The sequence below is a fragment of the Falco cherrug genome, chromosome 14, assembly GCF_023634085.1.
Source record: "Falco cherrug isolate bFalChe1 chromosome 14, bFalChe1.pri, whole genome shotgun sequence".
Taxonomy (NCBI): Eukaryota; Metazoa; Chordata; class Aves; order Falconiformes; family Falconidae; genus Falco; species Falco cherrug.
This window is the reverse complement of record NC_073710.1, coordinates 2,217,039-2,232,044: the sequence shown is the minus strand read 5'-3', so window position 1 is coordinate 2,232,044 and position 15,006 is coordinate 2,217,039. Positions and strand designations below refer to the sequence as shown.

At 48.5% G+C, this 15,006-nt stretch overlaps 1 protein-coding gene across 3 annotated transcripts in view; it reads left to right on the top strand.

Annotated features, from left to right (window-relative positions):
• Positions 1–15,006, top strand: part of CFDP1 (craniofacial development protein 1) — a 66,788-nt gene that overhangs the window by 36,551 nt on the left and 15,231 nt on the right. Inside the window, exon 6 of one of the 3 annotated variants that reach the window (XM_055726583.1) lies at positions 9,739–10,100. The exons of the other annotated variants lie outside the window; for them this stretch is intronic. Within the exon in view, the coding sequence (XP_055582558.1) occupies positions 9,739–9,970 (232 nt within the window). The 3' untranslated portion in view covers positions 9,971–10,100. Of the gene's footprint in view, positions 1–9,738; positions 10,101–15,006 lie in introns of those variants that run through there. 3 annotated transcript variants of the gene reach the window in all.

Sequence of the window (15,006 nt, the reverse complement as noted above, 5' to 3'; positions counted from 1 at the left end):
TTTAGTGGTATTTTCTAACCCTCTGCATTTGGGCTGAGTACCTCTCTCAGCTTGGCCTTCTTCCAGCTGGCCTTCCCCAGTGCCAGCGCATGAGCCTGGAGCTGTACATCAGTGACCCCTGCTTCTGGGTTTGTTTTTCACAGGTGTCTCTTGCAAAATCTGTCTCGTTAGTGGGTAATCTGTGACTTGTCCGAGTCTGAAGGAGAAGCTTGTCAGTGTCAGACCCGAACCCAGCCTGTCAGTGTGTGAACACCTTCCTCCTATGCTGAAAGATTGTAGGGGCGCTCAGACCAGTTGCTCAGGATGTCTCAGTTAAGCTGTGTTCAAAGCTGGGATAACTACTGCGCAGACCGCTGTGGTACTTTGAGACCTGTTGATGGGAAGAAGAATATTCCACCATGATGGATGGTGGGAGTCCTGGTACGAGCCCAACGTACAAGGTTTGAACAAGTAGTGAATACTAGGATGAAATTAATTCCATGAAGGGCCCTATTTTTAACTTCTTGACATATAAAATTCTTTGTAGCTGCAGTTTGGCAGGGTCCTGTCTCTTGCAACAGGGGTCACTACTTCCATACAATGGTAGAGCTGGTTTATGCTATTTTTACTAAGCTGCGAAAGTTGTTTTGCTAACGTGCTGTGACTCTGCTTGCTTCCCCACCCTTAGACTCCATCTGTACACTTCAAAATAGTAGGAGGAAGAGGGTAGAGAAAGAACAAAGGCTCATAATACGAATGGAAGGAAACTAGGGAAATTCAGGAGGAAATGGACAGTGAGAAATACAAAAAGATCCAGCTGCGCTGAATGCATGGGGCGTGAGTGCACAGGGATGCTTTCTGCTTGGTATTCAGAGCTCAAAACCTGCATTGTGGAGCTGAACTTTCCTTTGAGTCAGTGACCTATTCAGACACCTAACAATGTCCATTATGTACAGTCAGCTTGTTTATGTGGGCTTTCTTAACTTTTTTTTTACCAGTGCTGGGCTTTCTTACCTTTTTTCACGTACAATAAAACAATATCCTACTTGTGAAGTTGCCAGGCCAAGCTAGATTTTGCTGTGCAAGCGCTTGACCATCAGCTTTCAGCAACCATCTTATTACTTAAGAAAGATTTAAGAGCACAAACTATGATGACCAGATGCTCAAGGAGAACATGGAAGCGTTCAAAGCCAGTTGGAAGTGTTCAAGGCCAGGCTGGATGAAGCTTTGAGCAACCTGGTTTAGTGGAAAGTGTCTCTGTCCATGGCAAGGGTGTTTGGTCTTTAAAGTCCCTTCCAACCCAAACCATTCTATGATCTGCTGAGAAGAACACTGTTCTTGGTTGACTGATAGCAAATGTGTCTGTCCTTTGAAGGATGGAGTGAGGGGAAGGAGGTTGCAAAAGGTGGGTCCCTGCCTCTCTGGAGTGATCAAATTGCTTCAGTGAGGCAGCCTGAAGAGGTAAATCCAGAACAGCGCTGAGGCTTGGTGGCAGCATGGGACCAGCCCACCAGCGATGCTCGTGTTTCACTGTGCGGTGAAAGCAGTGGAGAGGCAAAACCCAGGGAGCTGGGGGAGAGCATCTCAGCTATGGAGAGGCAAGCAGTGCTGCTGCTGCCTGCATCCTTGCTGCAGAATAGGTGGGGCTGTCAGCCCACAGGAGAGCTCTGCTTAGATTTGTTCTACAGCTGCAGAGAAACCAGCTGGCCCAGGTTTAACGTATGAGGGGATCCCCCGAGAGGCTTTGTGTACTCTCTGCAGAGTTCGTGGCAGCAGCTGCAGAGGTGCCTAAGCATGCTCCGCAGCAGAGATATCCTCTGCGACCTTGGGCAGCCCAAGGTTTTAGCCCTGTTACTTGGAAACAGCTCCCACCTCCACTACAAAACACAGGGCAAGTTGTGGTGGGATCACGTGGTGGCTCTGATGAACGTGAGAGCTGAAGTACAGCTTTTGGGTTAGGGGGAATGGTGTACGATACCATTTGACCTTCGCCTTTAGTTTTCTGTGTGAGGACGTTACTCCCAGTTGAGGGAAGGTGCTCTTTAACCCAGCCCACCAAGAAGCAACTGTGAGCAGTGATTAAAAGAGCTGGAGCTAGAAGCAAGGTATACATTTTGTGGTGAGAGCAGTCTGGGCATTGGTACGAGTCTGTGCAGGCGATGGTGCTTTCTCCTCCTATTTAAAGAGAGAAAGCGTTCGGGCAACTTGCTTGTTCTGTCTTATGCCCTTGTTTAACCACTGCTCATTCAGTTAGAGCCACTTAGCGGCTTTTAAGACATTTCTTTAGGGGGAAAAAATGAATTCTGCACATTCAGGGAAACATCTGTCATCATTCGGAGCAGAAACCATAGTTAACGTGGTCCCTGGAGCGTGTGGGAGAGCTCCAGTTCCTTACTGCAACTATGCAGTCACTGTGCAGGGAGCAGAGCTGGCTGAAAGGTGAAGAAGGTGGTTTAGCAACATTGCCCTACATCTAGAAAAATCAAGCGGTGCCGCTTTGAAGTCTCGAACGTGTGTGCAGCACATGACACGCGAGGAGTGTTTTTATTTATGTGTGTTCTCAGGAAATCGTGTTGGTTTGTAAGCTGAGCCCTTTTAAGTGTCTTAAGTTGGGCACCCCGAAAGCTGGGTTTTAGCAGGCACTTCTGGAAGATGTCAGCCTGAGCTGTATTTTCCTGACTCGGATCCTTGCAGTAAGAACTGAAGGAGTGGAGCATTTAAATAAGAAAAAAATAGAAGCTACAGTGCAGCTAGATAACGTCAATCTTGTCATTGCTTTTAATATTCATTGCCAGGCACGGCGATCACACTTTGTCAGTTTTAAGTTAAGCAACCCTTAGTCCTAGTCAGCTTCTGTCTATGTACATGAAAGGGATGACTGAGCCCACAGCTGCTAAAAGCATCTCTCAATTACTTATATTTCACTAGGTATTTAAAGATTAGGTTGGGGCATAGAGGATGAAAGGGGTTTTTCTTTATCTTTTAATAAGAAACTTGTATTTGCAGATATGAGAAAGACCAAAGACTGAAGCGCCTAACATGCTTCTTTTCCCCGCTGCTTCCTCTGAGTGGGGTGGGGGTAGGGGAGTGTGTGGAGATCCTACAGGGAATAAAACCATGTCCCTCTTGGTCTGCTGCTTACCACAGCCCTGCCCCGGTTCCCAAAATTGATGGCTAAGGATGTGCTGCGCTGGGGTTCTCATGACATAGCCTTGCTTGCAGTGCAGGAGACTGAGCAGCGTACGTGGGAATTAAATATATGGGGCTTTGCACGCTTTAGGCATGAACAACAAAGGGGAAGATGAACTCTTCTCTCCGCTTGTAATGCGAGAAGGTTTGAAAGATTCCTGTAGTGACTCGCTTTTGCTGTCTCCACTGACTATCAAACTGGTTTTGGGGAAAGGATATCTTCATTAGCCTTGTGGTGCTCCAGCCCTTCAATCAAAAAATAACTATCCTGAGATCTGCGGAAAATTATCTGGCAGAGTCAGAGAGGACCAGATTAACATGATCCTAAACAAAAAAAGAAAGAAGCTGGGGAAAATAGTTTGGAGAAGGGCTTCCAGCTGTCTGTATTTAAAAATGTGGGAAGGGAGGAGAAAGGCATGGATCCCAGCGTAAAACAAAGCCAGCAGCTTTCATGTCCCCTTTAAGGCAGACACATGTGGCAGGAACAAAGATGCTCCCCTTGCTGTAGCCGCATGATCGTAGGAATGAGTAGCACACAGACTGCGTTCACACCAGCGTGTGCTCAGAAGGGTGTGAACAGTTCCCACACAACCTTCTCAAGAGCAGCCTGAAACGATATGTAAGGTCCTCGTGCCAGCCGTTCATCTTTACGCTGGCAGGTTGAAACAAGCGATGGAGCTGCTTTGAAGGAATTTGATGGTCAGCTGGTTGTGTGTGGCATAACAGACTTAACTCATGTCTTGGGATGCTTGCTTTGCTAATAGCTTAACTGGACATAGAAAGCTCTGACTTCATGATCAGTAGACTTGGGGGTGTGGGGGAGAGCTGGGCACACCAGACCCAGCACCCTCTGTATCACCAGATGCATGTGATGTGGGTGAGGAGGACGTGGGGAGCTTCAGCCCAAACTAAGGCAGTGTGTCTGGAGGGTGCTCGAAGCGCCAAGCAGCCCAGGCACAGCCCTGCTTTGGGGACACGGAGTGAATCTGTGCATCCCACTCCTCGCATGATCTAAGCCACCTTGGGTTTTCCTCGCGTCTCTGGGTGCAGCCAACCCATGAGGGGTGAAGGCCTTGGGGAAACCCTGCAGCTAAAAGTGCCCTCTTGTTATTTGTCTGATTTTTTTTTTTTATTTGGATTGTACGCTGCCTGTATGTGCAGCTTGGCTGAGAAAGCTTTCTTTGAAGGTAACTCAACAGTGCGCCTACTCCAGATCAGGGATTTTTGTTGCTGTGCCTTGATTCCTGTGCTTTTTTAGCTTATCTAGTTGCAACAGCCCCAGGGCCTGGAGGGAAGAAGCGCAAGGTGAAGAGGAGGTGACCCTGGTAGCTGGATGTAGCTAGGAGCCAGTACATACCAGCTCTCCTCAGCCCTGCCTCCAAATTTGTTGTGTGGCTTCCCAGCATGGTCAGGGTTGGAAGGGACCTCTGGAGATCATCCATTCCTTCATCCTTCACCTCTTTGTACCGCTGTTCTCACCCCCAGAGAGTGCCTTGTTCACACCTGTGGAGGGCTGAGGGGTTTTGTCTATCCTCTTTTGAAGTTCAGCATCGTTCCTTGCGATGGTTTAACCCTGAGCGTTATACCTCTGGATCACCTTTCCTGGTATAAACCAGCAGCACCTCTCACTTTGGTCCCTCTGCTCACGTGTTCGTGCCCCAGCAGTCCTTTGCTCCTCCTGAGTTTGGAAGAGGTGCTTGGTGCTTCGCACCTTCATCTCAACCAGATGTGCAAGGTCAGGAAGCCAGCAGGGAAATTCTGCCTCAAACTCATAAAAGCAGAGGAACCAGGTAAAATAAACACTTGCCTTCTGAAGTGGCTACTTGGGATTGTACCGACGCAGGCTTTCCCTGTCTGCTCTGTTCTCTGTGGAGTTGAACGTGGCAGGGTCCGCTCAGGTAAGCGTCACCCCACGTGGGAGTTGCTCCTGTAGGATTTTGCTGTGAGGGAGAAGAAAACTAAGGGGTTTTTGCTCATGACATAAAAATCCTGCTTCTAAGCTGTGCCTTTAGGCGTATATTTAAATGGCAAGAGCTGTCAGTTTTTCTTCCATCAATTTATTTGTGTTGCTGCGTTCAGGCGAGGGTACACTGTGAAAAACGATCGTCTCTAGTGGCAGCTTTACTCCGCAGCCTTTTGCCATTCGGAATTGGCCTTGTTTAGCTCTGCTGCTGAAAAAAGGGCATTCAGGCAGTCTTGCTGTGCTTCCATTACCTTTGTGCGGAGTCAGCACAGCAATGATAAGAGGAGAAAGTAAGGTTCGATTTCTCCTTGCACATTGACACCAGACTGGCTATCAGGCTTTGGGCATCTTTAGTGTTCTTCCCGCTCTTCAAGGCAGGAGAGTAAATCTAGAGTCCCCAGGGTAGGTTGCAGCCTGCAGGGATGTTTCTGGTAACCCACGAGCTAGGAGGAGCCCTAACGTGATGCACAGACCTTCTGCATTGCCTCTGCTGCATCCGCAAGTTGCTCGCGTTGCATCAGGGGACTGTTTTTCCAAAAATCTCTGGGGCTTCTGTTCTGTCAGTGCTGCTGTACCAGTCTCAGCAGCTTTCAGGCCCTGCTTTTGCTGCTTCTCGGAGGTTTGCACTAGTAACCCTGTTTTTCTGCAGTGTGACGTCGCACTGCACCTCCTCCAGCACAGAGGATTTTAGAGGGTCGTTGGCGTGATCCGTGCTCACAACACGGTCATTCACAGCCTGTGGACGGTTTAAGCCTTTAGTCTCCCTGCTGAAACCCCCAAAAACTGGACTCGGTGAAGAGCACCAGTGGCATAAACCTTTCCGTCAGACTCTCTGGGCTGGGCTGTGGACAACAGCTCTCGTCTACTCATAACCAGCTAGCACAAGCCTCTTGTTGCAAATCCCGAGTCACCCGGTGTCATATTTGATTGATTGTGGGAGGGAGAGATGCTAGCTTTGAATGAACTGCCAAGTCTTAAAATATTTGGCAAATCTTCCTCCGAATGCTCAGGTCCTGGGGGAAAGCGATCAGGTAAGAACCTCAGCTTGCAGGAAAGTTTCTGCCTCTCTTTGTGGGAAGGAAAGGACAGCCGCTCTGGCTGGCTTAACCTAAGGCTTAGAAACTAGGAGGCAAATTAATACTGGTTCTGATTTTCTTCGTTTTCTGCAGTGTCTAACTTTTAAGCTAACCTCGACTGGAGGGGGTGCGGAGGCTGACTCATGGCTTTTGAACACTGGGGTTGGCAGCTCTAGAGAAGAGCTCCCATGTGCTCTTGGTTACACTGGTGTCCGTTTGCCTGTGAAACTGGGGTGTGTGCTCTGGTTCGCAGCGCTGCTTGTTAGCAACATGTGGCTGGATGTAGGTGGCCTGCCCTTGTCTGTGATTTGGCTGGTGCTAAAACATCAACACTATGCAAATCTGCCTTTAGTTAGCTGTTTCCTTCTCCCAGATGCATGGCAGCGCAGATCTGCAAGGGGAACTGCTGTTGGGGGGTTGTAATTCACCCTGGTTTAATTACATGCTTGGAGACAAGGCTTAGTATTGAAAAAGCTGGGATTTTTCTCTTGGCTTCTGAGTCCATCCAGTCCTCCTCTAGTCTAAACAAAAAAAAGTAAAAAGTTCGTAGCATCGAGAGTATTGCTGTCTTGGTTGAGATAAAACTGCTGGCTGACTTTTAGATGCATCCCAGTCTTGCCAGTTAACAGTGGGCTGAAAGAGTGGATCAGCTGGCTTGATGTAATAGCAGAAGTGGAGGAAAGCTGATGGTGGTGCATTTTTTTTGTCTGCGGTGATTTTAGCTCAGAAGAGCACATCTCTGCTAATTGACTATTAAACGAGATTGCTTGCCGAGGTGCGCTGTCTTGCCGTTTCAATCCTTTAAGGAATAAGTCTCTGATCAGCTGCACATAAGGCCCTTAAATATAATCTGCCTAATGACTGGAGGGCTTTGACCTGCTGCTATTAAGGCGCCAATGTTTTGGGTTACAAACCAAACCTTTGGGGTGGGGGGTCCGAGCAGGGGTGGGTTTTTTTCTGAAATGGTAATATTCCAAACAACAAAGGGTGCTTTTTAATCTTGAAACGAGACTTGGAAGCAGCACAGAGTCAGTCTAGAGATAAGTGTCTTTTAGCTCAAGATTTCTAGGATTGCATACATGTTACCGCATGCCTGGACCACCAGTTAGACACCTACCTGGCCGCAGATCCTTTGTCCCAGTTGCTGTGCATGCAAATAATGTGTGTTTGCGTGTGTTTACTCAGTTTGGAAAAAATCTGAGCCCTGAGGGATTCAGGCTTCCTTTTGTGTTATGAAATGGGCCACGCTGAGAGCCAGCTGAAGCAAGGCTCGCTGCCTGCCTTGCAGAGACGCTGCAAGCTCCGGGAGGGTTTTGGAGCTGATGTGCTCGGTGTTTGAGGAAGGATGGTTGGTCCCATTGCTTAGCGAGGATTCCCACTGCCATTTTAAAGAGCTCTGCTGACAGACTCCAGAGGGAATCGCAGCCCAGGCCTGAAAGATAGCAGCAGCTTGGGGTCAGAGTCAGAAAGGGCTGGGCAAAAGGAGGGGCTAGCTGCAAACAGAGGCAGGCTTGCTCTTCCTCTCTTCAAATCCTGCCCTGGTTTATTCAGCTAGGCTGGCCCCTGGCCCCGTCCTCCACAAGAACGGATGCAGGGGAGGAATGCTCCTTGTCCTAGGAGGCTCAGGGCACCCTCCCCAGGGTGTGTGGGAGCACGGATTATTTGGATGCTTTCTGGTTCCGTTCTCCCCCACCCCAGTTAGTTGATGTACATCATCCTAAAGCCTTAATATCACAAGTAATGGATGCAACAGGCTAGAAATGGGCAGCGGGGCAAGACTCACGCTTGCTTTGCTGTTTTAGAGTAAATGCTGCAGGAGCATTTGGTATTTCATTGCTGATATTAAAAATGGATGTGGGGAGAGAAGGGAGAATATGGCTAACGCAGAACACCTGCCTCTGACAAATGCCCAAGCCACTAGAGACCCCACAGTAATTTTGTAAATCACAAGCAGGTTTTCAGCCTTCCCAGAAACACACGCTTCTAAATGCTAACCATCAAATAGCCTAAATTACTGATCCAGCAGATTAATCAATAAATTGAGGTAGGCTTAGAATAGCTGTGGGAGAACAGTGTTTAGTAAATGGTAGCCAATTCAGTGCTCTCCATCTCTTGTTGTTCTGACCTGACAAATAACGCAGCCTCTTGTTTGTGTTCTGCTAAAATATATTGTAGGAAGGGCATTTAAATGGGGTCTTTCTGACCTGTCACGCAGTGTGTGTCTCTAGGAGAGCACGCTTCTGCATGGAGCAACACTGCAAACAAAGTAAGTGGGAGACAGTGGGTAATGAGTGGTGCCTAGAGCCTCAAAATCCAGCGTGTTTTCCCTGCCTACCTCTTCCTTTCTTGCTCCAGACACTTGTAATCAGAGAATAACGGAGGTTTGTTGTATTGCTTGCAATAAAGCCTCAAAGCAAGGATCAGCCGTGGGAGCAGTATATTTCTGTTGTATCCTGAAGTGAAAGTAAAGCTGCTCAGTGCTGCACGTCCCCCTGAGATGGGTCAAGTTGCCACCTTTTTCTAAGGTGACATTGCAGGGAATCTGTCTGCAGACTTTGGCCTTTTATTTGGGAGGGGAGAGGAGGGAGGTGGTTTCCTTTGCAGCAGCAAGGGCAAAATAGGCTTTTAATAAAGCTCAAACTCTGCAGCTGCTGGCTAAGTTAAAAAAAGAAGTGCTGGCACTCAGTCCTCCTGGAGATGAGCCTTTTCCAGCTCTCTGCCATGACCCAGGGATGCGAGCCATCCCTTCTGGTCTTTTTTTCCTTTGTGCCACTTTCTTGGATGAGAATAATGGGAGAGTTTCTTCCCTTGGCAAGGCTTCACCCTGCTTGGGCTTTTCTGCTCGCGGAGATTATTTAGGTTGGTTAATGGAAGGAAAAGAGTCTCAGAAGGAGAAGCGCTGTAGCAGAGATATCGTGGAGGGGGCTATGACTTTTTATTGGGTATGAATCAGGTCCTCATATCCCTGATTACAGACCCTGAAGAGAACTAGAAGTTGTAATGCCAAGAGGTAAGAAAAAGAGGGACAACTTTGTGTATGATACAGTAACCCTTTCCACCAAGGTGCACGCGTGGATCAGCTGAGAGTCACTAGAGACCTTGGAGCAGGGCTGCTGAAACGGCAGATGACAGTCCAGATACGGACAAGAACACTCTATCCAAATATTATTGTGGTTGAGGGAGATAAGGGAGTTATTTTGCTCCTGCAGAAGGTTTCTGGTTTCTTGCTGGTCTCCTGGGATGTTCAGCATGACCTCCTTGCACCTGACTATTTGTGGAGCCTGGTCCTGGCGCTGGAGAGCCCTGTGGCGTGGTTTGTAGCCAGGAGGGGGGCACAGCACCTGGTTGCTCCAGCTTCCTGACAAGCACAGGCTGGTTTTGGTGGACTTCAGTAAAATGAAGTGTTATCTCTCCTTAAGGGACAAGAGGAGATTGTGGGCCTCGTTAATCCAAGGGAGCAATGCATCTACATCTCTCTTCCCTTCAAATGTATTTTCAGTAGCATCTGAAATGCATCAAAATTGTTCACAGGCTTGTTCTCCACTGGAAACCACCAAGTGTTTTGGAGCAGCTTGAGGCATCTGGTTCAACAGGAGAGGACTCTGAATACACACGTAACTGGGTGCTGAGCATCGTTCAGCGTGCTGCGGTATGTGTGTCGGGTAGCCTGAAGCAGCTCCTAAGGCAGAGCCTGATAGCCTTGACCCTCGATGCGGTTGTCACAGGTGAAGTTAAAGAAGATGAGGGGTTGTGCTATGGGTGAGAGCCAAATCTCTCTGTTGGCGCGGAGTGCTCTCCAGGAACCGAGACTAGGCAGGATGGTGAAGGAACTGTCTCTAGCAGCGTGGGTCATTGGCTACTGCATGCTGTGAAGGCTTTCACTAGTCCTCATCTGGGAGATTCACCAAGAAACTGGTGCTGGGGGGACAGAATCTGAAGCAAAGAGGCAGAGAAACTTTCACCAAGATACCTGATTTGTAATTGAAAAAAAAAAAAAAGAAAACAAAACAAAAAACAACAAAACAAAACAAAAACCAGCTAGAGGGTTGACAAGATTTAGAGGATTTCTCAACAGGCTGGGTCAAAGGGAATTTAGCTGGCCTGGGGCAGATCACAGAAACAGCTGAAAACTGGGCTGGCCAGAGATGTGGAAAATGAGCACAGCCAAGAAAAAGGCTTGAACTGCCGTGGCAAGATGCAAAGGGATTTTATAGGTTTGTTGCTTGAAGGTCAGAAGCGGCTGTTCGGGCACCTAGTCTGAGCCCCTGCCTTGGCTGAGGTCGTGGTGTTTCCCTGAGAGCTCCCTGCGAGCGCTTGTGGTTACAGCCTGCATTTTTGAAAGAGGCATCCACTCGCAATGGGAAAACTTACAGTTTGGGATCCACCACATCCTTTGGGAAGCTGTTCCCATGGTTAATGCGTTTACCGCGTAACTGTTACAGTTCCCTGAAGGAGTTTGAATCCTCAGCTGGCAGCCTGCCTGCCTTGCTCAGCGCTGCTGCGTATAGCGCTCTGCCTCTTGAGACAAAAGTCTTGCTACAAATGACTATTGCTACAAAGGGACTAAATGACCTGCCCAAGGTCATGCAGGCTGTCTTGGAGAGCCAGGGACCTGAACCTGCTCCCTCCAACACAAGACTACGGGAGTGAGTTTTGTGAAGCATTTGTTCATTCAGCAGCAGCCCGCTGATCTTGTCTCCTCTCTGGATGATGTATGCCTTGCTGTTTTCCCCTCAGCAGCTGGTAGGTCACGCAGTATTTGAGAAACAGCTCTGGCGTCGTACCAAGCAGAGGCTGTGGGATGCTCACCAGTGAATTCCAGAGATGATGTGTCATGAAAAGCCCAGCCCGGCCATGGGGCTGCTGGAGGTAGTGGGAGCCCTGCCGGCTTGCGGTCCCCACATTCAGTGGGAGCTTTGGCTTCCCGAGCAGATTCTGGTAGGTGGAGGTTAGCTGCAAAATGCGTTTGGGAGCCTCCCGCTTTGCGTGGGTGGAAGGGCAGCCGTGCTCTTACCCCTCTGCCCGCCTCCAGCTGGAAGGTGACGACTGAGCTTGTGGCTGGGAGAAGTCAGCTGTTTCCATCTTCTTCCTCTGGGGAACTGAAATCTATTTCCAGTGAGATGGGTCCCTGGGAAGAGGAAGGGCAGCTCTTCTAAGTGGCTGCTGCCAAAGCTGGAAGGCACTCCGAGGTAGCCTTGCCAGCCCCAGGCATTTAAAACGCTTCAGTCAAGCCCTGGTGGGGAAAAAAAAACCCAACATGGAATAATCTTACTTTCTCCTCTTACATACATTTTGGGCTCTCAGTACTGTCCTCTGGTTTGTCACTGAGCTTTTTCTGTCAGCCTCCAGCCTTACAAAGTTGCAGTGGAAGAAAAGCACATCCTCTCATCAGTTAACTTTTTATTGCCTGCTTTCTCATGGGTTGGACTTCAGGTTTTATATGGCAAACATCTTTAAAGCTTGTCGGGCATTTCCCTCCTTTCCTTACCCCCTGAAATACCCTCTTTGATCTGGATTGTTTGGCTCTTCATCTGGGATAGAACAGGGAAGGTAATTGTGGTGGATACCCCAGTGATGTTACACTTCCCAAAAGCAATTAAAGGTGATCAAACCCTCATTCTGGTTTTATGACTGCTTGTAGCAGTGCCCAAATGTGTATTGTCCCTCATAGTCCCACATACTGCCAGGCCAGGCTTTCTGCTGGAAGATAATATATTTATATTCATGCTATTTATTAATTTGCATGGCACTGCAAAGCAACAGCTCTGCTGAGCTCGAGCTTGTTGCTCATTGTAGTGATGCATTTGTGCTAGGGAGCCCTGATGCTTGTTCACCCTGACTTAAGATCCTGAGAACTTTAGCCTGTCCTGGGCTGCTGAGCTTTGCAAACATTTGCCAGTGGAACACAGTGTATTTGTTTTAATCAGAACTATTCTTAAAGCTGTCAGATTAATTGCTAGGGGAGGAGGGAGGTCCCTCCCTACTTCTGTCCTGCCTTTCTCACCTCGTTTTGATCAAAGCCTGACATTGATCTGATACAGTGGGAAGCTAATCGGGATTGAACACTGGGACTGTCCACAGATCACAGGGACAGAGCCAGGGACTCCACATTGCTGGGGGGGTGGGCGCTGGGTGTTGTTTTCTCAAGGCCAGGGTCCTCAGGGTGTTAGATCCTCCTTGCGTGACACACCGCACTGTGAGGAGCAACTTGGGAGTCGCAACCAGCTGCTCCACCATCCACACTCATTCACTTTGAAATCCCTTTAGCGCTGGAACAATTCCATTAGCAGTACTTCTCTGGCATGATTTGGAGTGGTTTCTCTGCCGATTAAAACTGAGTCCGCGCACCAGTCTGGAGGGCTTGTCATAACGAAGACATTCCCTGCGTACCTCGGGGCTGCTCACAACTGAAATCCTGAACAAAAGATCTGCTGTTAGACAAAGGAGGAATGAGTGAGCCTCAGAAGAGAGGAAGAATTTCTCCTCTGTTTGCCAGCACTTTTTTTTCTAACTACTTTTTTTTTTTTTAAGGATTGGTCACCAGTTAATCCCTGTCATTTTGCAGACAAAGCTGTCAACGTTCTTAAGGTTGCACGGTGAAATAGCTTTAGTGCTGTTGGTTCTAGCAGCTCTGAATGTTCTCAAACAAATGCCTTTTAAGATAAAAATGGTCTGTGCTTGGTCCCAGCCCAGAGCTGTGGTCATTATTGTTTTATTTGAAACGCCTCAGCTGAACCCAGTGAAGTCAGGGAGAGTGTTTGAAAGTAGTCACACTTATTTCCATGGCTAAATATGGGTGGAATACAGGGTGTTACTCTAAAATGCTCCAGCGTGTGACCCAAGACGTAGCCCAGCAAGCATCCTATGTGCCACAGCTACCGACTTGTAGTAGCTTCTGGCAGCTTTCAGGTCATCAGCATGTTAGATGTGGGTACCAAAAGCATCATGCCTTCTCATTTTTATTTTTTTTTTCCGCCTGCTGTTGGGGTGTGAGATGCTTTTCAGCCATGTTAGGCATGTGAGCTCGCTGGCAACTTGTGTGTGTGTTTGTGTGTGTGCATTTTTGCTGATCTCTGTGCATTGGTTCAAGAACGAGAATAGTAGAAGCAGAGCACCTTCCCCCCACCCTATACAGTGCAGACAGTTACGGCTTTATAGATGGTATTTCTTGCTGCTTTTCGGTGGCAGCACTAAGATACCAAATTAAATGTAGCCCACCACCTTGGAGTGGGGTAGGTGTACTGGTTCTGTGCTGATGTAGCAAAATCCATCTGAAACCGGCCCGTTTGTTATTGCAAAACATTTACAGAACTCAAGAGCAACATAAAATACATATATGAAGAGTATGCATGATATTTTTCAATAAAAAAATAGATGCAAATAGTGCTTTGCAGGTTCAAATTAGTCCATGTGAGAACAGTTTGTGGAGTTCTGGTGCACATATGTAGTCCTGCAGTGGCAGGAGCAGGTCTGTTTTGTATTGTGTGGATGCCCTGGGTGGAGGAGAGCTCACGTGAGGAGTCGCTGCAGCTTCCAGCTGGGAAGGGGCAGCTCCATCAGCATTTGGCCGAAGCTGCGGTGCTGTGCTAACGGGCATAGCTTTGGCTGCAGACCAAGCCCCGTGTTACAGGTCCTTACCCATCAGCCGAGCATCAGACAGGGCTGGTTAGTGCTGGGTTGGAATCGTTAATGTCTTCATAGTATCAAAAGTCATTTGAATGCTACAGCTCTTTCAATTAAGCTCCTGTTGAGCTCCTTACGCAGATATTGTAACGTAATTGGCTGGTCTGCTGCATTAGGAGAGTCTGCTACTGAAACAGCCTCCGTCTGTGCTCCGGGCTGGAGGGGAGCCAGCGCGAGCCGTGGTCTCCGCACAATGTCACACTGATTAGAAGGATGCAAGATTTTGTGTTTGCTAAAATAGTTCTGCCAGGACAGCCTGGAGGGCAGCTGCAGTTATACTGTACAGAGGGGCCTTATGCCACTCTGAATTGTCCCCAGCTCTGGGGGCAGGCAGTGATGCTACTGGGAGTACCTTTATCCTGCAGTAACAGCCCGTGCATGGCATGCGCTGCCCAGCATCACAAGTGCAACTTCATTTTGTTGACAACCACCCCTGTCTCAGAGGCCCAAGGAAAATATTTTGTTTCCTCTGGCTGTTAGGAAGCGGTTCTCCATGGCAGCAGTCCCTGCACAAAAGGTTCGGTCCTGAGCAGGAAGCTCTGGTCCGTTCCCTAATGAGCCCTTCCTGCTGATAAGGGGACCAGCAGGTCAGGGACTCTGCCTGAGCCAGCCAGCTCCCTGAGGACTGATGTGCTTCTTGGTGAGCATGTCCTCCAGAGCCTCTTAAATGAGACTCCAGGCCCTCCAGAGAGGTGGGTGCAGACCTAGATGCTATGGGATGGGACCTGCTTGAGGAAGGGCCAGCTCCTGCACAGCTGTGTTACTGCTGCTGCTCTCTGCCATTCCTGAGCCAAATCATCCCATCTCTCTCCCCTGCTCAGCAAATTTGCCTCTTGGTGTACATGGAGACCAAAGTCTGGTTTTATTCCTGGAATAACTATATTGTGTGAGCAGAATAACTGCGTATTTACACCTGGGTTGTTCCCCAGTTTGGGGAGCAGACTGGAGGACAAGGTGGTACCACATCTATACTGTCCTGTTTGGGAGCAAGTCAGCGCTTAGGTCTGATTTTCCAGCACTGCGCTTCAGAGCAGCCTATGAAGCACAATTTGTGACATGGAGATGAGCATGCAGTATTTGTATGTCTTGGAGAGTGCACCAGAAAAGAAGTTGCTA